At 40.7% G+C, this 26,007-nt stretch overlaps 2 protein-coding genes across 2 annotated transcripts; one reads left to right on the top strand and one right to left on the bottom strand.

The window, feature by feature from the left end:
- Positions 1-527: 527 nt before the first annotated feature.
- saga (S-antigen; retina and pineal gland (arrestin) a) lies at positions 528-18,235 on the top strand. The gene is made up of 16 exons (XM_058990054.1): positions 528-687; positions 1,077-1,212; positions 4,820-4,880; positions 5,726-5,770; positions 6,503-6,696; positions 7,343-7,402; positions 8,858-8,925; positions 9,450-9,585; positions 10,429-10,513; positions 11,642-11,714; positions 11,994-12,131; positions 12,293-12,370; positions 12,846-12,869; positions 13,798-13,850; positions 14,816-16,484; positions 17,355-18,235. Exons 2-15 carry the CDS (start codon positions 1,162-1,164, stop codon positions 14,875-14,877), a joined length of 1,128 nt encoding a protein of 375 aa, XP_058846037.1. The 5' UTR covers positions 528-687; positions 1,077-1,161; the 3' UTR covers positions 14,878-16,484; positions 17,355-18,235.
- Positions 18,236-19,896: 1,661 nt separating this feature from the next.
- Positions 19,897-25,605, bottom strand: LOC117423654 (inner ear-specific collagen-like). Its single transcript, XM_034039728.3, has 4 exons — positions 25,263-25,605; positions 24,144-24,224; positions 23,049-23,129; positions 19,897-21,967 (listed from the first exon to the last, which is right to left on the bottom strand). Exons 1-4 carry the CDS (start codon positions 25,603-25,605, stop codon positions 21,036-21,038), a joined length of 1,437 nt encoding a protein of 478 aa, XP_033895619.3. The 3' UTR covers positions 19,897-21,035.
- Between the last annotated feature and the right edge of the window lie 402 nt (positions 25,606-26,007).

Raw genomic sequence — 26,007 nt, 5'->3', positions numbered from 1 at the left:
AAGAAAAAAAACCTGTTGGTTCCATGACAAATTTGTTCAGAAAGACAAATATGGGGCTTAATGTCTTGCTGCAAAATGTACAAAAATGCTCGGGTGGAATAGCACCTACTGGGGAATTTGTTGAACTCCTATGGGCTTCCAGCACATTCTGACCACAGTGCATGGCTACCATAGTGCATGTCTGACAGTTCTATTTCTTGGCACATTTGGTACTTAAACTCACCTTAATCAGTTCAAGACATCTGTCCCAGATATTAATAAGATTGAACTGTGTCCCCGTGCACATGTCTCCCTCGGTATGGGGAAATCCTCGAACTCTAAAACGCCAAAATGAGCAGAGGGGCGGGGGGGGGGGGGGGGGGTAGAGGACGGGGGACTGAGTGATGGGGTTAGTATGTTTATTGAAGCAAAGAGCGATGGGGAGATGTCGAACCCCTCTAAGCCTCTACTCTGCTGACACTAGGAATTGTAATAATCACAATCTGTTAAGGCCCTGGAAATAAGCCTATGAAAATGATGAGATTCAGACAGCTCGGCACATCTAAACGGGATTGGTGACATGTGAGCCCCTCTCAGCCAGGGTACAAATTGTGGAGCTGGTGCTCGGGACAGACACACTGACGCACCTACACACCTGTCTGCTGCAGAAAGGAGGCTCTTCCGTCCATATCTCTTTGTACCTGTGAGGTGAGCCAGGAGAATCTACAGGGATATTGTCTGGATGTCCTTGGACAACCTCACTCTCCCTTTAACTGTTTGATTGGCTCAGTTGTGTATTTGCATTGGATCTGAAGAACAGGATGTGTTTATTTGCTCATTGCTGCTGGAGAGATGAGTGTTTTAGCGCTCATTATTAAGGTGAAGAGTGACCATGCTGGAAAGCTGAGAATGTTATGGAGCTCATTATTAAATTGTGCTGACAGTGCTAGATAGCTGGAAGGCTCAGAGTGGTAGAGGTGGATACAATGTGTTGAAGGTTGTTGGAAGAGTTTTGTGGACTAGCTGAGTGCCTTGGTGAAAGGTTGTTTAATCATGTACTGATATCCAGTGTAAAAGATGTTCATTCTCTTTTTTAGTTCGGCAGGCACAGTCAGAAACCAGTGCTTTCAGGTCGCACAGACCAGCACAGGCACAGCCCACACCACCTGAATACACAGAGCAATGAGCGCCCCAAAGCATGTCATCTTCAAGAAAATCTCCCGTGACAAGTCGGTAAGTGAAATGGCTTCTTATGGGTCTGAGGGGTAAGGTAGAGGGTTGAGCTTTAAAACGCTCAATAAGAATCCTAAGATAAACTATAAGAAACTAAGAGAAGATGACCAAAGTGCCTTCTTCAGAAGGATTAACCTGGTTGACAACCTTTGCTAGGACACCGGCTCTTTTTTAAAAAAAAAGCAGTATGTCCTGTCATTGGAACTTGTGTTGTCATTCTAGCTGTAAAATAATTATTTTGATTTTGGTGTTTTTTAACGCTGGTCCTCAAGTACCCTTAGTGGTCCTGCTTTTGGTTTAAAACAGAAAAAGAAAAGTTTTAAACTGTTTTCCTGAGCACTGAAGACAGACAGCCTCTTTATACAGCGTGTAATTGCAGTCTTTGCACTATTGTCTATAATAACACCAGACTTTTTAAAAAAGAAAAACAGAAGAGGTTCAAAGGAAAACTTGGACCACTGATACTTGTTTGGTACTTGTTAATCACTGCATCATATATTGTACTTGTACCTGCATATATATATATATATATATATATATATACCTGCATCATATATTGTACTTGTTAAGCACTGCATCAACAAAAATATATTGTACACCCTTCTATTTTTAAATACAGGGTGACTAGAAAGTAAGTTTACCACAACAACGCACCATATCATTGATGTGGTAAACTTACTGTATATAACCTGTACTGTTCTTTAAATACCGGAGATTCAGGGCTGGTTAGGGCATTCTCTATGACAACAGTGCAGAAGAATTGAGCCCACAACGAAGCTGGTTACCAAAGGGCTGTTCGGAACAGAGGTGTTCGGAGAATCACGGTTTTACTGTAGTCTATAGAAAGTGCTTCATACATGTAATATACTTTTCTCAAGGGACTATATAACAGTAGTTTTTACATTTCTGATGGCAACATGTGGTTTAGTTGAAATATGAAGTCACGTTGTTCTACATTATTAGTAAAACAAAAACCAGTGTTTCAATTGTGAGCTTTCCAGAGAAGATGAGTGGAGATGCTCAAGCCATTTTGTTTACTGTTGTACCCCAACGTGTGTGTTAGGTTTTAGACATTAATAAAGAACATTGGTTCATTGTATAAGGAAACAAATATTAGTATGAGACAGACCTAACAAGAAACAGTTGGTCTTTAATTAAGTTCTATGATTTTTTTTTTTAAAAAAGTGATTCCATGTTAGTTGTTTGGTTCCAGTTTTGTAAAGTGTGTTGTAACACGGACATGTGTGTTGTCTGTTTTATCAGCTTAGTATTAAAACTAAACTTTGTTTGGTGAATATGTGTATATTACAGTCCTGTAGCAGTAGATTGGATTAAGGCTGGTTTTGCTGAGGATTACTTTACTTATGTCTGTGTGGAGACAGCTCAAGCAATATTATGATGACATACAAGGTCAGGACAGGACACTGCCTTGGATCTGGTATAGGCCGGTCCTACTATACCTGCGTGGGCTGGCTTTACATCAGTGGGCTGCTGTTTGTAGTGGTGTGTGCCTCAGTCTAACACACTGTGTATTTGAATTTAGATGGTAGCTAAACTCTTTAGCGCTATTACCTGAATAGCCCTATATGTCATAGTACCTCTTTATACCAGTTCCGAAGGCTGGGAGAGACAGCACTATTTAACGATGAGAGGTATCCCTGCAATACGTTTAAAGGTATTGAATACTGGTTGAGTTTCAAAGGTTTTACTCGATTGACATTGATGAAACTCCCCCGAAAGAACACCAGAACACGCTGGTAAAACCCACACTGGGATTCCCATCATTTCTGTTATTTAACACGAGCGGTTCACAGAATGCTTCAACACATCAAAACTACATTAACATTGACTTCTAATTATGTTTTAAGGAGTGTTGAGCAGCAATTATTAACTCTCTCTAAATCTAAAGCCAAATCTATTACAAGGTCATTCTCACACGCTGTGGTTTCCTACCTGGAAATATTCCACTGGGCCCACTTTCACTTCACCTCTCTTACTAAACGTAACCAATGAAGGAGTCAGGGTTTAATACGTGATTTTACTTTTACAATATGTCGTCTTGTTTGTTATTCCTAATATTTAGTCTCATTGGACCATTCATTTCCACAGGTGTTCAATTAACAGTGATGTATCGAAATACTGAATTGAAATGTTAAATTAGGACCAAACCTGTAGTTTTACTTTTCATAACTTTACCACAACAACTACCCTTCTTAATGATTTAAACGAGGGTGGTATTTAGATTTATCACTGCTTGGATCAATGGAACTTAGTGGTTGTTTAAACAGTTTCTTTTTAAAATACATATGAGAGGGACTCAGGTGTCACAAGGTAACTGACCATTTGGATGACCAGATCCAACCTGTCAGTAATTCTTAAACCTGGTTTCATGCACCTCATTGCAAAAATAAGAACGTTAGCATCATTTTTGTTTGTGGGACACGTATGCCCCTTGTACCATATTACAAAATATGGGTAGAAGGACCACTAATTTGACAGAGCCAGATAGTTTAGGTAAAAAATAGTCGTGTAGTCGCCACTTTAAAGATGATATGTATAAATCATGTATTTGATAATGTCCGGTGCTCTATTTGTGAATGTTGCATTACGCTTTGCTGTGTGTGCACTATATTTTAAAACTGCTTGATTTGTTTTATTGTATTAGGTTGTTCTAAAAAATTGCAACTGTCACGTGACGTGCGATTACCAGCTGAAGGTCGACTATTTGGTGCTGCCCTTCTTACAAAAAGAGTAACAAGCAATTTCATTTGTAACATTAAAAGCATTAAAAACTATGACTAATTCACAAACAAATGTCTAAATTGCACTTCTAATTATCTTCTAATTGCACTTATATTTCTTAATCTGCCACTGCAGTCTAGAATCCTCTTGAAGGACACTAGCCAATCAAAACTGTTTTCTGGAATTAGGTCCACTTTGAATGGCTAACCTGTCTTCAGTCTGCAATTTCCTTTTTTATCCAGGCTGCAGTGTATACATGGACATATTTGATGCTTTCACTGCAGTGCATGTGTTAACATGGTGCTTGAAGCACTCATGAAGCCTCCATTTGAGCCCTTGCATTCAGCTGAGCTGAAATTCTATGGATATTTTCACTGTTATTTAGTGGAAGATATTTTGGTTTTCCATTGCAGTATGCAGATATTTCAAAGATAACACTATAGAAGTAACAGTATGACATCACTTCCTGTGCTGTAGCTCATTTTGACTGCAGTGGTATGGCAGCAAACAGGCCACATCCCGCAGAGAAAGTGGTAATACAGAGAAGAAACATTCAAACATTTTTTCATCTACAGTGTTGTACCAAAATATATATATATATATATATATATATATATATATATATATATATATATATATATATATATATATATATATATATATATATATATAAACACACACCAAAAATATATATATACAGTATATAAACATACACCAAAAACACTAATAAAAGGCCATTGGTTGGCGCTCCTTTGACTTTTGGAAAAGGACAGCAACCAAATGCATATACCAGTCACAGGTGGAGCAGCATGCCATCAGTGTGAAGGGCTTACATGCACCTGTTGATATCTCCCTCTGCTCACAGGTCGGGGTTTATATGGGGAAGAGAGACTTTGTGGATCATGTAGATCATGTGGACCCTGTGGGTAAGTGAGAGTCGATACGATATCTCTGTTAAAATTAATTAATTAATTAATAAGGTACCCAATCAATTTACTTATTAATAAAAGGGGAATCTTCTGTACAGTAGAATGTATTAATTATTTCACATATCATTTATACTGATTTTCTTTGCATCTTTTTTTAAATATAAATTCTGTTCTACAAATAAATATGAACATTGTAATTTTTGTCACCTAATATATATATATCAAGAAGTGTTTGTTTGACTTTTTCAATACTTGTCGAGCACTAGTAACACAGAGATGCAGGAGAAAAGGTTTTAGTCACAGCATCCTGAGATTTAGTCAGTAGAGTTTCCACATGATGTGATCCACATCACAACTTCCACTGATTCCCAAAGGGACATAAAGCTGCAAATACTGGCATCTGTGCTATATGAAAAGCAGCTCTAGAGCACTTTCAGATATTGTCCTGCACAGACAATATGATGACCTTGGAACTAAGCCTTTATTTTGCCAACAACAGCAATGCTGCTGCAGCTTTGAGAGATTATCGGTGGGAACTGAGAACCCCACAAGCCCGTGCTATGATGATGCACCAATCTGACCTTCACAGACTCCTGACAACAGTGTAACTGAAGTAAATGGAAGTCCCATTGCAACCTCAACAGTGGAAGTTTTCTGTGGATCACAAGAAGTAGCAAAACTCTCTCACAAATTTCAATGCTCTCTCTCTCTCTTTCTCTCTGCAACAAATACATTACGAATACATTTTCTCTGCTTTTTATACCACCCAGAATTAATTTTTATTCTCTGAAATCTTGCCTTCACCAGTATCACCTGTATACACTTCTCTCTTTCACCCCTAGATGGCGTTGTCCTGGTGGACCCTGAGCTCGCAAAAGGAAAAAAAGGCAAGAATTCCTATAAAGAAATTTAGAAATATTATATTTGGTGCTTTTCCCAAAATGTAACACAGAATAAATCTGGGAACTCATTGTAAAAGTACATTTCACTAATCTTGCTGTTACAGTGAATCTTTTCTAACACAATAATTCTTTAAGAATATTTACAAATAAGTGGAGGCCATGTGGTCCATCTATACTCATCAAGTTCCTAGTAGCTGATTGATCTAAAAACTTTATCACGTTGAGTCTTAAAGGATCTTCGTGATTTAACATCACCAACAAGACTAGGTAACCCATTCCTTACCCTCATCTTTCTCAAATGGTTTGTGAAAAAGAAAAAAATATATTTGTGTGTGTACACTATTGTTTTGTTCTTGTTATAAACTACTGTAAACACTTTTATAGTTGTGGTTGCCTGGGGCATATTTAACTTTTGTAATACAAGTAGTCCAAAGGTTCAGCACATTCCACCTGTTTTAAGAGTCATCTGTTGTATCTCTTACAAGAGTTTACTATTGTAAAAGCATAGCAAAGTGTTGTAAAGCACAGGCAAGCATGGTAAAGCATATGAAAACATGTATACCATAGTAAATGCATAGGCAAATTGCAATATAACTGCGCAATGCTTTCATGGTAAACTTTTATTAGGGATAACTTGTATTTATTTGCCACAGTCAAATTATTCCTTTCACTGCCTACTGTTGCTGCGTGAGCTCAGTTGAGTCTGTCTCCCCCTAGTGTACATCACGCTGTCCTGCACCTTCCGCTATGGACGTGACGACATGGACGTGTTGGGGATAGCATACCGGCGGGATATCTACGTGTCGACCCGGCAGGTGTACCCGCCGCTGCAGGACAGGAACGCCCACACCAAAATGCAGGAGCGGCTGCTACGGAAACTGGGGGACAACTCCTACCCCTTCTTCTTCGAGGTACTTCAGAGTAGAGAGGGCCAGGCACTGCGAGGAGTTCAAACACATCACACAAAGAAAACTTAATCCCTAGTTAAATACAGTATGTTCCTTGTTTTGAGGAAGCAGCCAAGAAAACATCTGATAAAAAAAGAAAAAAGAAACAGTGAAGTATCAATTTAGTTTTGTTGTATAAATGACGTTTATATTCCTCTTAAACTGCCTGTTGATTGAAAGAATGCCCCCTTTATCTTTGGGGTCATTCCTCATTATCCCCCGCTGAAGATAAAGTGGAGGGTTGCACATAGTTATGTCATATGTCTTTCATAAATCTGCAGAACCACTTATTCAATTATCATGAAACTTGCTATTAACTTACTGTATTTAGCATGTTATTGAGAATATCAGAAGTTGGGGATATATGGCGGGGTCTGTATGTCTATCCATCTTAATGTTACACTTATCTGTACCTACTGCTGGTATACATTATGGCCATCAATTTACAGCCGTTGCGGAGGATGTGTGTTACTGACGTACTTGTGTAACTATTGTGAGTGAGGATTAAAGTCAGTTGATGGATGAGTGTCTATTCACAAGCCAGATATAGCGGGGTTAAAGCCAGCCTAGTATGAGGTCCTAAGTTGACGCTGTTATCTTTGTGTTTCAGTTTCCGGATAACCTGCCATGTTCCGTGGGTCTTCAGCCGGGTCCCACAGATGTGGGGAAGGTAAGGGTAAACCCCAGCCCTCAGCCCTCAGTCCTCAGTCAGTAATAGAGGCTTTTAGTCACGTAAGCAAGAATGGAAAAGAGAAGAAAATAAATATCATAAATTAAGAATGAGAAATAAAAATTAAATAAAATGATGAGAGGGTTGGAGAAGATTTTAGGTAGCGTGGTGTTATTTTTTTAATTCAAAACTGACTATCTGTTATTAGTTCTACTATTGCTTGTTGCTCTTTGGTCTTTCTTTCATTGAGTTTTTTGGTTGCATATAAAACTGACATGTGTGACGTTAAAAATGTTTTCCAACCATTAGTCCGTGCACAATCCAGCTGTCGGATCCTGAGAACATAGGCAATGCACAATTGGGTGCTTTGAAGGACACTGTCCTTCTGTCATTGTAGTGGGTGGGATATGGAATGGGATTGATGCAGTTTTCTAACAATTGTAATCACTACACATTTGCTCCACAGTTTTCAGCATGAACGAAAATTTCTAATCTCAATAGAACCCTGATTAGTGGGCATTGCCTTGGTAATTGCTCTTGTCTATATGCAGCCAACTTCACTCTGTAATGCCCTCTGATCAGGATTCCTTAGAGAGTAGGCAGCTTCAAATATCATTCAAATTGATTCTTACAGTTCTATAACTTTTTTCATGAAGAATGAAATCCCTCTATGTGGTTCTTGGTTCTATTGCTCCAGTATATTGTAAGCATATGCTCTAATATATACTTGAAACGTATGGTTTGTTGTTCGCGTCCAACCCATGCCTTTCCATTCCCAATTCAAAGGCCTGAGATGCCAGTTCAATTCAGTGGAGCCCTATGGGGAAATAATACTGACCCCTGTAGTTGAAACAGGGGATTACATTTCCGTGTTCTTTGCATTCATTTAATCTATAGCATGTGTAGTGGCTTACAGGACATGTGATTCTCAAAATCCTGGGGAATGGCAAGTGTTTGCAGTGACAAGCCCAACGTTAAAGCTCCCTGAGCCTCGGTGGACACGCACTTGTTTTTATCCTCGAGGAAGAGTTTTGATTAAGTGAGGGGAGTAATGAATCTCCTCCGAGTGGCTGATGAGTTAATAATACTGGCATCAGCATAAGACATGTACTTACTTCTCCACTACAGAGCTGGCTCTTCAGTTGAATAAGAAGATGTTCCTTTTTGAACCGTATGGTTTGCAGTTCGGGTCTAGCCCTCACCTTTCTATTTAATTCAGTGGGCTGAGAGACCAAACCATTATTGTAATATTGAGAGAGAGAGAGTAGGTGAGGCCAGCAGTTGAAGGGTCTCTGTGTCACAAGCAGCTCAGAGCCAGGTAAAGACAGATAAAAAAAAACATGGTGGGAACTCAGTATTGGAGCAACATAACCCAGCACCGCTTAGAAAAGCTTCTTAAATGTGACTGGCTGTATGTGGCTGAATGTGACGGCTGATCTCTGTCTCGGTCTGCAGTTCTGCGCAGTCGAGTTTGAGGTGAAGGCCTTCTGTGCAGAAAACCAAGATGACAAAATCCATAAACGGTAAGGCAGCGGCAGATAGAATTCATGTCTTTCTTTTTCTTTTTTATAAACCAGCTTCTGGTTTGTTTGGTGTCGGTTAAGTGTGTGTCGGTTTTGTACAGATCAGTCTGTAGCTGTGCCTGCTGGATTGTGATGGGATACTGTGGAATAAATGTCCACTGGCACAGCTGTTAAAGGAATACTTTATAATTTCCATAATGTATGTATCTTATGAGTGCCTAAACAGGAATGCATAGAGATGTTATTTCACTGTTCCCATACCTTTTTATGATTTTTGCAATTGTTCTGAATTACAATTATAATTATATGCTACTATGTAACATAGGCTCGATCGGCCAAAGTGTCTTAATAGAAGTAGGCAGACGTCAGCTATGTGCACACTAAAACATGTTTCTGTCCTGTAAAAGGCAGTGAATTAGATTTAAATTGGCAACAGGGTACAAAATAGTTGCAGTAGCAGCAGCCAGGATTCGTCCCAGTGCCTGTGTGTTCATGCTGCTCAGTTTGTCCCTGGCCCCTTGCAGGAACTCCGTGCGCTTGGTGATCCGGAAGCTGCAGTACGCCCCAGAGCAGTCAGGACCCCCTCCCCAAGCCGAGACCACCCGGGAGTTTGTGTTGTCGGAAAAGCCGCTGCACCTGGAGGCCAGTCTCGAAAAGGAGGTGAGTGGGGTGAGGTGGGGTGAGTTTGGGTGGGGTGGGGTGAGCAGGTTGAGGTGAGGTAGGGTGAGGTGGGATGAAGTGAGGTGACATGAAGTGAGATGGGGTGGGGTGTGGTGAGGTGGGGAGAGACAGGGTGAGCTGCGATGAGGTGGGGGGGTGGGGTGGGGTGGGGTGAGGTGAGGTGGGGAGAGGTGGGGTGAGCTGGGGGGAGGTGAGGTGGGGTGAGGTGAGGTGAGCTACGATGTGGTGAGGTGGGGTGGGGTGAGGTAAGCGGGGTGAGGAGAGGTGGGGTGGGGTGAGCTGGGGGGAGGTGAGCTGGGGGAGGTGAGGTGGGGAGAGGTGGGGTGAGCTGGGGGGAGGTGAGGTGGGGTGAGCTGCGATGTGGTGAGGTGGGGTGAGGTGAGGTGAGGTGGGGTGGGGTGAGCTGGGGGAGGTGAGGTGGGGAGAGGTGGGGTGAGCTGGGGGGAGGTGAGGTGGGGTGAGCTGCGATGTGGTGAGGTGGGGTGAGGTGAGGTGAGGTGGGGTGGGGTGAGCTGGGGGAGGTGAGGTGGGGAGAGGTGGGGTGAGCTGGGGGGAGGTGAGGTGAGGTGAAGCAGAGTGGGGCACCAGGCACACAAATATTTTAATTTTCAGTGGTCCTTATTAATTGTGTAAGGAGGACACGGGAAGGTAATGGAGATGAAACTGTGTATTTGGACACAATGTTGGAAGAGCACTGGTTGGTTTAACATCCACTGTCAGTTCACACCAGCCTTTTATTGTTCTTTCCAACAAAACGGACAACCAACATCCCCTTGCAAATTGACATATGTATTTTTTCACTTATTTATGTTGTTTTTTAAGACTTTCTACCACGGAGAGCCCATCAATGTACATGTGAATATCACCAACAACTCCTCAAAGACTGTGAAAAGCATCACAATGACAGGTAGGAGACAGTGAGCTTCAGTCATGACATTGAAATACTGTAATCATTGTAATGCAGTTGTTCCTATCTAGGTCTTATTTTCCTATGTGATAGATGCATACCAGAGGTTTCTGGGACTAACACAACATGAATGGTATACAATATTACAACAATTCATTTTTCCTGGTTCAAATAGTTCCTGCAGTCCATGGTTGCACTGTTTTTACATTGCAGTCACTGGGTAGTTACACATGGTCCCTGCTTACTTTCACGGTAACTACTTTCTAGATACATGTAAATAAACTTGTGAGCAACATCTTGTTACCTGATGTAATTACATGGGAACTCCATAGCATTTCCATGCAGCTACACACTTATTCCAAAACAACCATGTAAGAACATGAACCATTGGTAGTTATTACCATGTTATTGCATGGTTATATACAATATTCCCTGTAAAGTGATACCTAGTCAAGAAAGGTTAATAAGGGTTTTGATGACTGGCCTCTAATCATAAGAAATATTTATAAGAACGAAGCCAAGTAGACAAATGTTTCGGTTGTTGCTCTCATCAGTAGTAAAAAGGAGAGAAAAGAGATATGGGGAACATTCATGTGGATTGTTTTAAATTAATATGAGGATTTTTTTCATGGAATTATCCAATTTTGGACTTATTGTCGATAATATTGGAAATGTTACCTGCTGGTCTCAATAACTTTGTAGTGGGCTAGCTGGCACTGTGGGCTATTACACTAGTTCATTTACAGTAGTCTTCACCTGGTGGTCTGAACACTGGCCCCTGTGGACATTAGTTTTGTAGACATGGCCCTGTGGACATGTTTTGTGATGTGGACATTAGTCCACATCACAAAACAAAACCAACACCCACAAAACTGACAGTCTGCTTGAGAAGAGAATAAAGAGGGCGAGGAGTGTTCGGGTCAAGATTGAGGTGCCCATGTCCTGGCTGTAACAGGTGCCATGTTTTCTTTACCTTCACCACCCAAAAAAATACCATACCAGTTCGCAAAAAAAAAACGCTTGGAAGCAGAATAGAACTCTGTAGTTAATTATTTTGTGACTGTCAGAGCAGCAGTAAAGCAGTGTCGTGTTGTTGCCCCTGATTTACCTGCATGTTTCTCTTGACAGTCGAGCAGATTGCCAACGTGGTGCTGTATTCCAATGATAAATACACCAAGTCTGTGGCTGTGGAAGAGACTGAGTAAGTACCCTCCCAGTAATGAGACTTGTTTTGCCTACCGCATTGCAGAACAAACCGTATTTAATAATTGCAGTACAGAACTGGGTGAAAACTCATCTTCTGCTTGATACAGCTTGTTCACTATAAATACAGTGAGATACAAAACCAGCAAGTTTCAGATTAGTTTCTTCAAACAGTTCAACTGTTGTCCAAATCCCTTTGACAAAGTTCTTTAAAATATTCTGATTGGGAGAGAGATGTTTGAACCAGAATTGTATTTTTACGTTTATCTTGTTTCAGTGATAAGGTGGCTGCCTCTGCCAGTCTCAAAAAGGTTTACACCCTTTTGCCACTGCTGGCTAACAACCGAGACAGTCAAGGCCTGGTCCTGGATGGCAAGCTGAAGCATGAAGATACCAACCTGGCTTCTTCCAGCATGTAAGTGAGACAGACCATATTTTCAGTTGTGACTCCAAACCAAAGATATCCGACAAGGCCAGGCAGCAGTTTGAATCATTACACAAACATTACTGTTTTGTTTGTTTATGAATGATGAACTAATATTCACCTTCTTTACCCCCGGGCTTCCCTTGCTGCAGTGTGAAGGAAGGAGTCCTAAAGGAGATTCTTGGGATCCTGGTCTCCTACAGGGTTGTGGTCAAGCTTATTGTTGGAGGGTGAGTCCTCTGGGATCTATTCCTGCAACATATATCATACTCAAGTGCTCAAGGGGGGACAGTGTTCAGAACACAAGTTCAACAACACTGCATAATCGTGCAAACAGACACATGGGCTTAGGTACAGGCTGTTTTCTGAGAAAATTAAATTCATCCTTTGGTTTCATATACAGTATAAACCCCTGCACCTGAATGTAAGTGCCCCTAAGGTTAAATATAAGTGTAAATGCAAGGTGTGGGGGAGATCTTTTTAAATCTGCTTTTCTATACATCAGCATAGGCTATATAACTATTGAAAGAAGTATATAACTTTTTTTGTTGCTTTTTTTGACCTGCAGAACAATAAAATGTATTAAAATAAAATTCACAAATGCAATTTTTCATTGAAACACAAGTAAAATATACTTAGTTGAACTTGGAGGGGTGCTTTAAACTCTAAGGTAATTGTATGTTCTTCAAACCTGTTTTTTTACAGGGTTTTGGGCGACATTGCTGCCAGGTGAGAAGTGATTTATATGTATTTTCTATTATGTACTTCAGAGGTTTAATTGGAGGCTTGCTGTAATTCTAGGGGTGTGGTTCCACCCGCTTCACTAATCCTATTGGCTAACCAATACTATACAGACCAAGCCCACCTTTCACTAAGCGTTTTGACAGTCTGTCTCCCTCACCTCCCCACTGCCTCCTTTGCAACTGTGTTTCTGGGGGTAGGTGGTCCTCCATCACCCGGCTTTGGTTGAGGACAGCTCCTGCTGGTCTAAGGCAAGATCCTGGGCCAAACAGTCTAATCAATCCATACTACGTGTTATACTACAGCTATCAATGCTGTGCCTCAGTCGTAGAATAAGCACAGGCATGTCCAGCACCACCTGCTTCCCTTACGGGGCCATAGTTTAGAAGCCGGCACTGTGTCTGTTGGTTGTGGACCTGCCCCCTGGATGCATTCTATAGGCTTCCAGGGAAACCAGTATTCCTGGGTTTTGCCAAACATGTGGCTAGGCCGCCAGGTGGGGAATTGGGCTCCAATGGCACACTTTTCACCATTTTACTATTATTATTATTATTATTATTATTATTATTATTATTAAGAAGAAGAATGGGACAGATTTACTAAGATTTTGCTTAAAATGTTAATCTTGCTTCTTACTACTAAAAAATGTAACTATTAAAAAATGACTTAAATTGGGCATAATAGTCATGCCTTAAGCTGAGAGGTGAAGTATTGTGCAGCTAAAGTGACATTGATTGCACCTCAATTCCGCACATTCCGCTTTGAGGAGTCTTTTCAGAAGCAGTACTGGAAGAGTTAGTATGCATGACAAAAATGATCTAAGCAGGAACAGCAACAGAGGATCATACAGAACACTTGTGGTTTTAATGGCTTGTTTTGCCCATGTCTGTGTACTAATCATAGTCTCCCTTTACAGTGAGGTCGGAGTGGAGTTGCCTTTCCGTCTGATGCATCCCAAACCAGAAGCTGGTAGGTTGATATGGAGCCAAGAGCAATATCTCATTTTAGAGCCCAATTCAATTACAGGATCCCCATCCCAAGTGAACATTGCTTATTAAACATGCTTTATATCTAACTGGCAACTGTGACAATTGTTTTCACAGTATACATGACAGATTAATAGCACTGCAGGGTGGTGCAAAAAGATAGAGGTGTGCAGGCTTCCCATTAACTTTTGTCTGCAAGTATTAATTAAAACAGAAATAAACTAAATACACTGGCTGAAAAACAAGAAACAATCCCTTTACTTATTTCCAAACACAATAAATTATTAAATATATATATATATATATATATATATATATATATATATATATATATATATATATATATATATATATATATATAATAACCATGTAGTGTTGCTACTGGATATGGAAAGTAATCTTAAAAGCCAGGTATGAACAAATGTAACGTAGCCATATTTAAAGTAATATTTTTGCTCTGCATTGAGATCAATACAATAATAACGAGATGGAACTGCCATGTTTAATATGACTAGCTATATCAGCTGTAGGGATGGGCGAACACTAGGCAAGCTTGAGTGTCATTCCTGAATTCTTTTATTTGTTTGTTAATCAAGGCTGCTCAAAACATGCTTTAGGCTAAAAAAGTTGTAATTTGTTATACTTGCACTTCCTGGGTCATTTCCTCAATAGGTAAAGCAGCTGATTGACAGGAAAGAAGCCAGCACAAGTGGAGTAGCAGATATCATGTTTTATAATAAAAATATATATATTTACCAATGGAAGTGGTACAGTGCTGTGTCAGATTTCTAGCTCTTTATTTTTGACTGCTCTTAGTGTTTGAGATGGGGGGTATGTGTTTGTGTGTGTCACATTGCAGACAGCCTTGTACTAGTATACTTTTTGACTGTGTTCTTAATAAACCCCAGTTTTTGTTTGAGCATATTTCTTTGTTTTGTTTTTATTCAGAATTAGATGACAAAGCAGAATTAGATGACAATGCATCTTTAGGTGGCAGTGCATCCGATTAAACGGTAGGACAGGCAAAAACTAATTCAAGACTTTTCTTAAGTTAGTTTTCATCACTGTGAATTCTGCTTAATTTCATTTATATTGTTTATTAAGCATATTAGAACTTTTGAAACTGCAGTTACACAACGCTGGATGTACAGTCTGTCAGACTAAAGCATGGCTGCACTGCGTTTTCAGAGAGGTTCTGTCAGCTCTGATTTTCAAGTACTGAGCTGGGTATCTCCATGTGCTTGTGGTGATGTTTGTTTTTGTGAGTCTTTGTTATTGTTGGTGGCTTGCATGTGTGTCAGGGAAGACAGGCACCAGCTGAACTAGCACAACATGAAACCTTATACATTACTCTGCTGTTAACTTACTGAGCACAGGGTTACAGCTTTGAATTAAAAAAAAGGTGAACACAACTGCAATTAGGGATGATGTAACTATTTTACAGTTTCTGTTTGGGACAAAAGAAATACGGTTGAAAACTAGTAGCCCTACAGGTAAGACAACAGTGCAGGTGAGGTGGTCATTAAGCTCATGTGCTGTATGGTTGTTGAGAAAAAAAGAAATATACCCCATGGTTGTCTACTCAGTTTAGTCATGTGTACTGACTGGTTCTGGTCTGGACTGCAACGCTTCAGACCACAACCAGGGTTATCAACCAGGTTTTTTGATGTCACTAATAACTGTGCAGATGACTTAATTGTGTCGGATTTTCTCTTGTTCTCTGGAATTCCAACCCCCTTGTTGGTGTCCACAGTCCTGGGGCTGCCAATGCCAATGTCATTCTGGTGGTCAATAGTATGGCTTCCTGTTGAACCCTGAGCCGGGTCTATGTAGTGGTGGCACTGGCCGTTCTGAGTCGTTTTATCTTTTCCCAGGCTCTCTGATTGTGCGCTATGGTTATGATTGGGAAATGATTATTAACTGTTTAACAGCTGTTTAACCCTGATTACCACTAGTCTGGCACTACCGAATGTCATCTTAGGTAAGGTAGTCTGTGAAACCAGCCGAAAAACAATGTCCAGACTAGGATCCTATTTATTGGGTATTTCTGCAATGTACGTGTAAAATGATCTTGTGTAAATACAGTACATGATAGGGTGTCTTGTCGTGTGTCTAGTACATCAGTTACTAAGTTTCCTTTTTATTGTTCACCAAATTGAATGGTATTTTAGTTTCTGGACCTAGAGTGCATAGAACTTGACAAGTAAAGACACACTGTGATATTGTCTACAGTAGTTTGGAAGCTTGGCATGTACTGGACTGATGCAAACGTTGGGGTAACCCTCCATATTTACGAGGATATAGGGGAATATTAGGCTGCACCCATCATATTCCCTAAGTATTCAAGATTATGAAATCATTTTTAACCGGACATGAGCTCATAACCTGCTCAGGGTAATGGAAAGCAGCATTTATTTGTTGTGGCTGCTACAAGTTTTAAAAATGTTTGCTTGTATATCTGTAGCTCGGTATGTCTTCTTGGGAGTTTCAACTGATCTTCTTGTTATTTGTACAATGAAATACTGAAATACCTGCAGTTCTGCTGAGTGCTGCATGTACTCATTGTTAACTCTCATTCTGTTTCCTTTCCTTGCTTCCCCTGCACAGTGAAAGAAAGGTAAGGCTTTATTATTGGAAAGCCCATTATCAGATTCACAAGAGCCAGACAAGTTTGGTTTCCAACCTACACTTCCTCTTTGCAGTCATCAGCCTGACCACCTTAGCATCAAAACATATTATCTGTCAGCAGCTAATCAAGGTTGGGCCTGGATGGGTGTCCTTCAAGTAACATAGGAGGCTGCAGTGTATGTGGTGTGAGTGGCCATGTAGAATCCCCTTGGGTCTGAGCATAGTATTTGGGACACTGTGCTGTAGAAGTGGCTGAAGTGTCCCCCATGGAACTTCAGCTTGGCTAAAGTCTCAAATAAAGTCCCTTCCCCAGTAAATAACACTTAAGAGCAAGAGATGGTCATTTTGCCCACCAATGCTTGTCCGGTGTCTAGTAGCTGATTGATGCTAGAATGTTGTCAAATCGGTTCTTAAAGGATCCCAATGATTCAGCATCAGAAACTCAGAAATCTGTGTTAAACACCCCCCTGAAATGAAATCTGCATCTCAGGTGCTTCTATTGCGTTCCTACTACATCACTATTTTACCCCGTTGATTGATCACATCTGGGATTTTCTTTGTTTTTGAAGATTTATCTGACCATAACATTAAGTTTGATGGAAGGTCTGGTTTTCCTCTCTCTTTTCACTTCCTGTTTTACAGGAAATAGGATATCTGACTTCAGATACATAGTTTCTATATGCAGCAAAGAATGGGAGAGTAAGGTTTAAAAAAAGTGCCAGTAAATAATTGGGCAAGACCAAGCAAAAAACAGCAAAACATGGGACAATGTTGTTATACTGATGAGAGGGAAACACATGTCTTTTAAAACCATGGTTGTTTTCTCCTTCTTCTGTAATGAAACCATGTCTCCCAACAGTGAATCAGAAGAAGACGTGGTCTTTCAGGAATTCAAACGCTGTTATCTGAAGGGGCTTGTAGGTGAGAAGGAAGACGAAGAGGATTGAAACATCTTCCCACCAGAGTGAGGGAACGCTGGATCACATAGAATAGCAGCGTGTGACACATAACCTACTCTCATGTCATGTTGTTACTGTAAACCAGTTTCCATCTTTTACTGTTAGAATACTAAATAGGATGCTATTTTAGTTTATGGACCTAAAGAGCATAATAAGAAGGTAAGCTATGGAATCCATTACTATTATTTGTTTACTTAGCAGACGCCTTTATCCAAGGCGATTTACAGAGACTAGGGTGTGTGAACTATGCATCAGCTGCAGAGTCACTTACAACTACGTCTCACCCGAAAGACGGAGCACGGGGAGGTCAAGTGACTTGCTCAGGGTCACACAGCGAGTCAGTGAGTGAGCCGGGATTTGAACCGGGGACCTCCTGGTTACAAGCGCTTTTCTTTAACCACTGGACCACACCGCCTCCTACCCCATTCAGGACTAATGCACTAAATATCAAATGTATTTGATTTATTTTAAATAAAAGACACTTGGTAAGCCTGGTTCTTAACTTCATAATAACAATGTCTGGTCCTGTTGCTGTTTACTGATTAAGATCCATTGAGGTAAATGTGGAAAGACTTAGATCTAGAAAGATCATACAGTAGGAATTTGGTTGGTAAACCACGCTTATTGCCTGTATTTCTTTAAACATATCTCTGTTTACTTACACTTACCCTAAATTGTAGCTGCTTTTGCAACTTTAATGAAGCTTTCACCAATTTTAAACTTTGTGTTATAGGGAATAAGAGGCTGTAGACTGTAGTTGGAAATAAACGTAATCTTACAACATATGCGTCTTGTTTGTTTATTGATGCATTCTGAGTTCCTCTTTACTGCAGAGTCGGAGAACATCTTTATGTTGTGGCATCGTGGTAAGTCCTATTTTCAACTTGAATTGGTCTGTTTTAAATGTTGGACCCAATTCGCTAAATTTAACTTGTGCAGGATGTCATGCAGTCAGGAGCTCAGGTTCGTTTTCTGTCTGTACCAAGTTACCTGTCTTAGCTGGGGATCTCACGGGTTGTAGAGGTACAATTGGCAGAGACCGCTTAAACTGACCACAGCTGCTCCAACTGTCAAGTCTGTCTGTAGCTCAATAACATCTGCTGTTGAGCTCCAGGGTGTAAAAAGGTGATTGGCTTGGTGGTGGGATCAGAAGACACCCACTGACCTTCAATTTTGCATTCATTTCCCAGCAGAGAATATAATGGAGTGATACGTAGATATATCACACCCTCGTTCTTGCATATATCTAGAAAACCACTTCTTAAATTGTAATGAAACTTGGTGTTAACATTTTTAAGTTATAGGAGTATCAGATTGTGGGGATATACACTTACATTTTAGTTGTGTCTTGAGAGCACAAGAAGTTATTCCCCATACTGCAGATCAGTCAATTATCACCTTATTAGCTTACCTAATGCCTGTCTGCAAAATTCAGCTATATGAAAGTGTCTACTCTATACAAAATGATAATGTCATTCCCTATAATTAATTCTAGGAAGTTGATTATATTTGTTCAGTGACATTATCTTTAGACACAAGAGGAATAGCGATTTGTTTCTTCATTGTCCATCTTTACCAAAGCTCTTGTTAGATGATGTAATGGTTTCGTGGATCAAGATCTGGTTGTTATCATTTTAGAATGTACTGCACCGATAAAGACACAAGCAGACACTAGGGTTTTACCTTTTACCTCATAATGTACTTCCCTGTCTAGGATTATCCTAATACCATTCCTGCTTTTTACTTTTTTTTTTTATCTCACTTGCACCCTATGTCAAACATAGGCCTCAAGAGTAGAAAGGCATGAGGACCTTGTAAATTAGCTACTGTTCCGCCTTAAACAATAGTGTTGATTTGTATATCTTTTTTTATATTTGCACCCACTTGTGTAGACCTTACAGATGTCTTACTTTCAAATAAAAAACATGTTACTGTTTTTCTGTTGCTGTAAAGTTTAACAAAGACAAATATTCCACTTTCCAAACATATAAAACAAATTGTAAATACAAAACAGTAATGGTTGGTTTCAAGACTAGAGCTAACCGGGGTCTTTGAAACCAGCTGAAAGTGAGATTCAAACAAAAAAGCAATACTTTTAGTGAAACAAGAACAAGGTATCCAGTAGATAACTGGATGTTACCCCAAGGATTCTAATAGCTTTCTTGAAAACTTTATTTCATTTTCTAGTATGGAGAAATTAAACACAAAAATACAAAGCAATATTCTAAAATAGGTAGCAACCTTACAAAACAAAATTAGAAAAATTAGAACAATAACAAAATAAAAACAGTTGCTAATGAAGTCCTTATACTTGTAAATAAATCCAATTTAAAAAAAGTACTGAAATAGGAAACTTCTAATTAGGTTTGCACTGCGTGCCTTGTGTGGTTTCTTATACCAACCTGAGTCTGTACTGAAAAAATACCTCTCTCAAAACATCATTATTGCTCATTGGCTTATTGCATACATCACATCTTATGGCATTGAGGCAAATCAGTTTTGTATGTTTTAAGGGGATAACATTCATTCTGCTTTCTGTAAATAAACATGATATTAACACACTCAATACATTTTACGACAAACAATTTAAATGCAGATCATATACACTCAGGCTTAACCATCAAGTCTAAAACCAAGTGGTATCATGTTTAGCTCTGGATTCAAAGTGAAACCAGCTGCTTCCTGGTACTAAATCATGGCCACTGTAGGTCATCACTAGAAGTGATTATGAACCAGGAAGCAGTAGCAGCTTGTTTTTAAACATGTGCACATCCTCAGTTTGACTGGGTTAAAGCCATGGTATCAATTCTTTAAAAATTCTCATTTTGTAGTTCAACACATATTTGTTTAAAAGATCTTAACTGATTTGTTAACTGGGTAATGACCACGCTTTCAAGAATGATGCAGAGCGATACTCATCCCCGCATTATATCTTAGCACAGAATACAACTGCTCATTTAACACAGACTGCCATTAGGGTTATATAAGACTGTACCAAAAAAACAAGTTAATTCTCAGTCCTTAACCATTGTTTCCTATCACTGAAGAAGAATTAGAAAAAAACGCTTCTCTGAATAGTAAATTAAAGAGATAGGATTTTTTTCAAACAGACTATTTTCAAACAGTCTGACATAGTGTTTTTATTTCTCAAATTTACATTGTATAAAGCTTCACTTTAATTAGACACAATTTGAAGTTTTCCTATAGAGGGAGCACTGAACTTAAAAGAAACTACTCAGCTGAAGAAAAGGTGCCAAAGTCTGCTTCACTTCAACTTCTTACCCCCCTCCCGGCCCCATAAGTAACAAGGGAGTGCCTGGGGTTCTAAACAGGACGGATCCACAGTTCAGATACTGCACAGCTTGCTGAGGTTTTAAACATGGCCAATGAGAAAGATTAAGCCAAAACATGCCATATGTACTTTCTAAAGAGATACCTTAGCAACTTTGGTAGAGACCAATGACTGTTTTCAGTGGTATTTGGCTGTTTTATTCAACCAAGTTGGGAGGAGGGGGAATCCTGTTTCAGTGAGGAGTTGGCACCTTTTTTTCCAGGGTGAGGGGGACAGGAAGGCTGTGGTGTTAGGGTGAGGAGGTGCTAGAGCCGGGGGTGGGCTCGCTTACGGAGTCGTCATCCCCCCAGCTGTAATCAGCGTAGTCACTGTTCAGTGGGAAGGTTCTGCTCAGAGAAGCGTCACAGGCATCCGGGTACAGCAGGAAGCCAGAGAAGGTGCTGATGCTTTCAGTGCTTGTGTACATCCCGTTGGTGTTGCTGTCTTTAACCTGAAGCCAGAGCCGTTCCCCGGCACTCAGGTGGAGCACCACCATCTGAGACGCCTGGCCCAGGTCATTGAGTTGTGTGCTTTTGACAACGGGCTTGTAGTCCTGGAATAAGCCCACCGTGAGTACCTTACTGAAGGTGCACAGGTGGTAAGAGAAGACATAAGTGCCATTTACTGGTGCCATGTAGATCCCGGACTGTGGGTTATAGTGCCCTTGAAGATCATAGCTCACTTCCGTGAAAGGCACTGGCAGGTTGGGCCTGGGGTAGTTGTCTCTCAGGGATGCTGAAAATGCAGACTGAACAGTAGGGGAGCAGGGTCCCGGTATCCCTCTGTCCCCCATATCTCCCTTCTCACCCATGTGACCATGGAGCCCCTCACTCCCTTTTGGACCTGGCTCCCCCATTAACCCCCGAGGCCCCAGTGGGCCCCCCTCTCCCTGAGCTCCCTTCTCCCCATCTGTGCACTCACACACCCCTTGCTCACCCTGGTCGCCTTTCATGCCATTGAGCCCTGGCTCCCCTCTGGGACCCATTTCTCCCAGGTCTCCGTTCTGCCCTGGCATTCCCGGGGGGCCAGCAATGCCTGATTCCCCTTTATCACCCGCTGGCCCTGCGAGCCCTGGCTCTCCTAGTCTGCCCTCTCCCTTGCACACGGCAGGGCACTGTCCGGGCATTCCCTGGGGCCCTCTCAATCCTGGCAACCCATCTGTGCCCTGGTCGCCCTTGTCACCTGGAAATACAAGGCACCTGATTCAGCACTTGTCTTCTGAATTCCAAATTTCCAAAGATACTCTGTCCCTATACTAGTGTGGGTAAGGACAATGCAACACAATACAGTATTCAAGATGTTTAGCAAAGCTTTTGCAGCCTCTATCATCGATAAGCCTGTAAATCAAACTGCTGAAACCAGATCTAAGTAAATGAATTCATACCATAAGAAAGGGTCCAACATTCAAACAGTAAAGTACACATGCTAAATCCTTTGACCTTTTAACAGCAGAATAAATACACAGATGTTAAGAACAAGAAATTCTAGAACAGGAAAAGGCCATTCGGCCCACCTATGCTCGCTCACTTAATGCAAGTGTGGTCTGTTAACACTCAGGAGAGGAAAAACAATGACTTGCATAACAGCTTGTTTTAAAGAAGAAGCTAACATCAGCTGAACTGAATGTATGGTTTGGTTTAGGTAATGGCTCTTGGCTACCATCACATTCAAAATGACTTAAATACTTTAAAAATATATAAATCTTCTGTTTAACTATTTATCTGCCAAGTTTTTAACCTGTAGTACTTTGTATTTAATCACATCCTGATGTAACTATCACTATTTAATCATATCCTGATGTAACTATCACTATTACCTGCTGTATTATTGAATTGTGGTTTGTCAAACTTGTACTTTACTTGAACAAAAGTTATTGTATTTCTTGTTCTTATTGTATTACTTGTATTGTAACGCTTGAAATGTTTTTGCTTACGATTGTAAGTCGCCCTGGATAAGGGCGTCTGCTAAGAAATAAAAAATAATAATAATAATCTGTGTTTCATACACATGCTTATTTTGTATGTGCATTTCCTATATGCTGCACCCCTGTCCAAAATTACAGTGTAGGAGCCCTGAAAGACGACAAGTAAAAACATGAACAAAGATGGTGACCAAAAATATTTCTGCTTTTATTTTCTGCTTTTATTTTCAGATGATTAAAGGGGGTAGTGTATGTCAGCCATTCGATGGAACAGTATGTGTTAACCCTGAGACTGAATGTAGTCTCCCTGAGAAGGACAGTCCTGTAAAGGACGTGACTTACCTTTCAGACCCATGTCTCCCTTAGCACCACGCCATCCACTCCTCCCTTGATCTCCCTTCTCCCCAGTCTCGCCTTCCTGACCTAGATATGGAAGAAAAGTCCCAGGTCAGTGGGAACAGTGAAGCAGCTATCCATCTAGACAAGACTGAGCAGAAAGAGTTCTACAGCTAATTCATGAATTAAAGAAAGTCATTGAAAACAGGCTAGGAACATTTTCTGAATGTCAAACTACATCAATAATTAGTCTATATATTTACTCGAATGTGTGTGTTAGCACAATCTGTCTGTCTATCTATCTTTATCTACATTAGGATTGAAGACAGAGGGAGGGACATACTTCTTCACACAGTGTGGTGAAAGTATGGAATGGTCTACCTACAGTGTGGTGAGAGTATGGAATGGTCTACCCAGTCATGTTGTTGAGGCAGAATCACTGGGATCCTTCAAGACCCGACTTGACAAAGTTCTGAGTTCAATCAGCTACTTGGAATCGGACGAGATTACATGGGCCGAATGGCCTCCTCTTGTTTGTACATTTTCTTATATTCTGAAATAATCTCAATTCATTACATAACTACCCTCAGGTAGCATAATGGATTTAGCTGCCATGAAAGCCATGTTTCTGTCTGACATTGGGATTGACTTGAATTCAGACCTGTTCATTTCCATCAGTAGCAGATCAAGATTAAATCGATTTGTGTAAATTCCAGTTAGCATTGTGGTCTGACAGAACTTGATCTCTCTGACTGCTGCTAATAGTGGAAGTTACCTATGCCAAGGACAGCAGTGGCAGGTTTAAAAACCTGGACTGCAAAAAATGTAGGCTAAACATGAAGACTGTGAATATATTCTGTCAGGGGAATCTTGGAGGTTGGTGAATTAATTTATAGGTAGCAGTTATATAAAAAATGTGATTCATGCATTGACCTTTGTGTAATGTTTGGTTGCAGACTGGATTGTAGATTGTAGACTGAAGATGAAGCTGGCTGGCCCTTAGTTGATACTGGAACAAGATAATTCTGTCTGGTTTCATGGTGCAAATGTGGCTTCTTCCTCTGGTTTAGTTTATTTCTATGATAACATTTCGTCACAAACCTTTGAGTCCCTGCCGGCCGATAAAGCCCCGAGAACCTCGGAACCCGATGAACCCTCGACGCCCAGGGCTTCCTGGAGGGCCTGTCAAAATACAGGAGGCAGAGGAGGACAGACATTGCCATGTTTCATTTAAGGAGTGCTACCCAATATAGTGGGCAGGACCCAAGATACTTTATCCAGCAGTCATTGTTACTATATTGCAGTCATTTGCAATGAAAAATTTCCCACCAATAATATATATATATATATATATATATATATATATATATATATATATATATATATAATCATCAGATTTAATGCACACTAAGTACAACAATACAAAAGTATTTAGGACATTTCAGACGTTTCAGTCCTTCATCAGCTAAAATGCCATAGAGTCCAGTGACAAACAACTCACTGGACTCTACGCCGCCTTCTAACTGGTTCTGCATTATGAAGGGGCAGCACTGGCCAGGTAATACCCAGGTATCTGGCCAGGTAATGTCTGACTGCTACTGCATTACAATAAATAATGCAGTGAAGAAAATATTCTGTCCCTCCTGTAAAATAGGTAGCAACCTTACACAAATCCTAGAAAACATACACAGTGTTCTGAATCCACTAGACAAGATGATCGTACCATGCTTGATTGTACCATCTGGTAGGTGTCGGAGGTAAGTTTGACAGTGCTTTGTGTGCAAGACATACAGCATCAATTGTATTACAGTATAGAAAGTTTTGTAAGCACAAAAGGGTTTAGACAGTCTGGCACTGTAAACTTTCATGAAACACAAACCAAAATTAATATAGCTTTGAGGACCAGTGGTTTTCATAATACAGCCCACGGGCCACATGATGTTTCTGGTGACGTAATGTGCTGCTGCCCTGCAATCTCCAAGTGAACTCTAGACTTGATATCTGCTTTCCCAAAGCAACAGCAAACAGAAGCATTGGTGACCTGCTGAAGGAACATTTCAAGTACAGTAGAGATTCATTGACTGATAGTTTTAAGTGAAGAGATTTGGTGAACAAGAGTTTTACTAATAAACCCTTCCATGATAAATCTGCACATGGTTAGAAGGAGGAAGACTACATGTGTTCAGTGCATGAGGCAGCTCTGAACTATGGTTGCTGTACCTGGAAGGCCCATGTCTCCTTGGTCCCCCTTGGGCCCTGCCGTTCCTTTGCAGTGCGTGCAGAAACAGAACCAGGGCACGCTGTCGATGGGCGGGGGCACCGGCGCCTCCATCAGGACCTCACAGTAGGAGTAGTCTGGCTCGGGCCCCTGTGGAGGCATGCCCTGGAAGCTGCGGGAGTCGAGTTCGGTGAAGTTCATCCCGAGGGAGAGGTGTGGAGGAGGGGGTGGGGGAGGAGGAGGAGGATGAGGGAAGTGAGGGGGCTGTGGTCTGATTGCAGTCGACACTGCCCCATCAAGCACAGAGAGCAGCCCCAGACAGAGCAGGACACTTCCACAGCTCATTCTCTGAAAACAGACACATAAAACAGGCAAGGTGGCCAATTATTTTACCCCTGATTTTCTCCCCAATTTAGAATGTCCAATTATGTTCCCTCACTCCCCAGAACAGCCCAGGAAAACTTAAAATAATAACATTTTAATATCTATTTTTCTATTAAATCAATTAATTCAGGGATTATTTTACCTGGCAGATCTTTAACAGACTATGCTTCGACATGGAATAATCTTCTGGAATTTAAATAATACGCAGGTAGATCGGTAACTGGCATTTCTTGACTAAACTCACTCTCAAGTTAATAGTTGTCCAAATCAAAACAACGATAGAAATCTGTAATTATTTAAACATTTAGAAACATGTGTCGGTGGAAGTATTGTTTGAACTACCGAAGCGCAGCTCCATCCTGA

Source organism: Acipenser ruthenus, chromosome 17 (assembly GCF_902713425.1).
Source record: "Acipenser ruthenus chromosome 17, fAciRut3.2 maternal haplotype, whole genome shotgun sequence".
Taxonomy (NCBI): domain Eukaryota; kingdom Metazoa; phylum Chordata; class Actinopteri; order Acipenseriformes; family Acipenseridae; genus Acipenser; species Acipenser ruthenus.
The sequence above is the reverse complement of the archived record's forward strand: the minus strand, read 5'-3'. Positions and strand labels throughout refer to the sequence as shown.

Coding starts and splice junctions, on each gene's coding strand:
- saga (XM_058990054.1), top strand. CDS start 1,162: ATGAGCGCCCCAAAGCATGTCATCTTCAAGAAAATCTCCCGTGACAAG. Junction 10,514..11,641: donor GAAAAGCATCACAATGACAG/GTAGGAGACAGT, acceptor TTCTCTTGACAG/TCGAGCAGATTGCCAACGTG. Junction 11,715..11,993: donor GTGGCTGTGGAAGAGACTGA/GTAAGTACCCTC, acceptor ATCTTGTTTCAG/TGATAAGGTGGCTGCCTCTG.
- LOC117423654 (XM_034039728.3), bottom strand. CDS start 25,605: ATGAGCTGTGGAAGTGTCCTGCTCTGTCTGGGGCTGCTCTCTGTGCTT. Junction 24,225..25,262: donor AGGAGACATGGGCCTTCCAG/GTACAGCAACCA, acceptor GTATTTTGACAG/GCCCTCCAGGAAGCCCTGGG. Junction 21,968..23,048: donor GGGAGACATGGGTCTGAAAG/GTAAGTCACGTC, acceptor TTGTATTTCCAG/GTGACAAGGGCGACCAGGGC.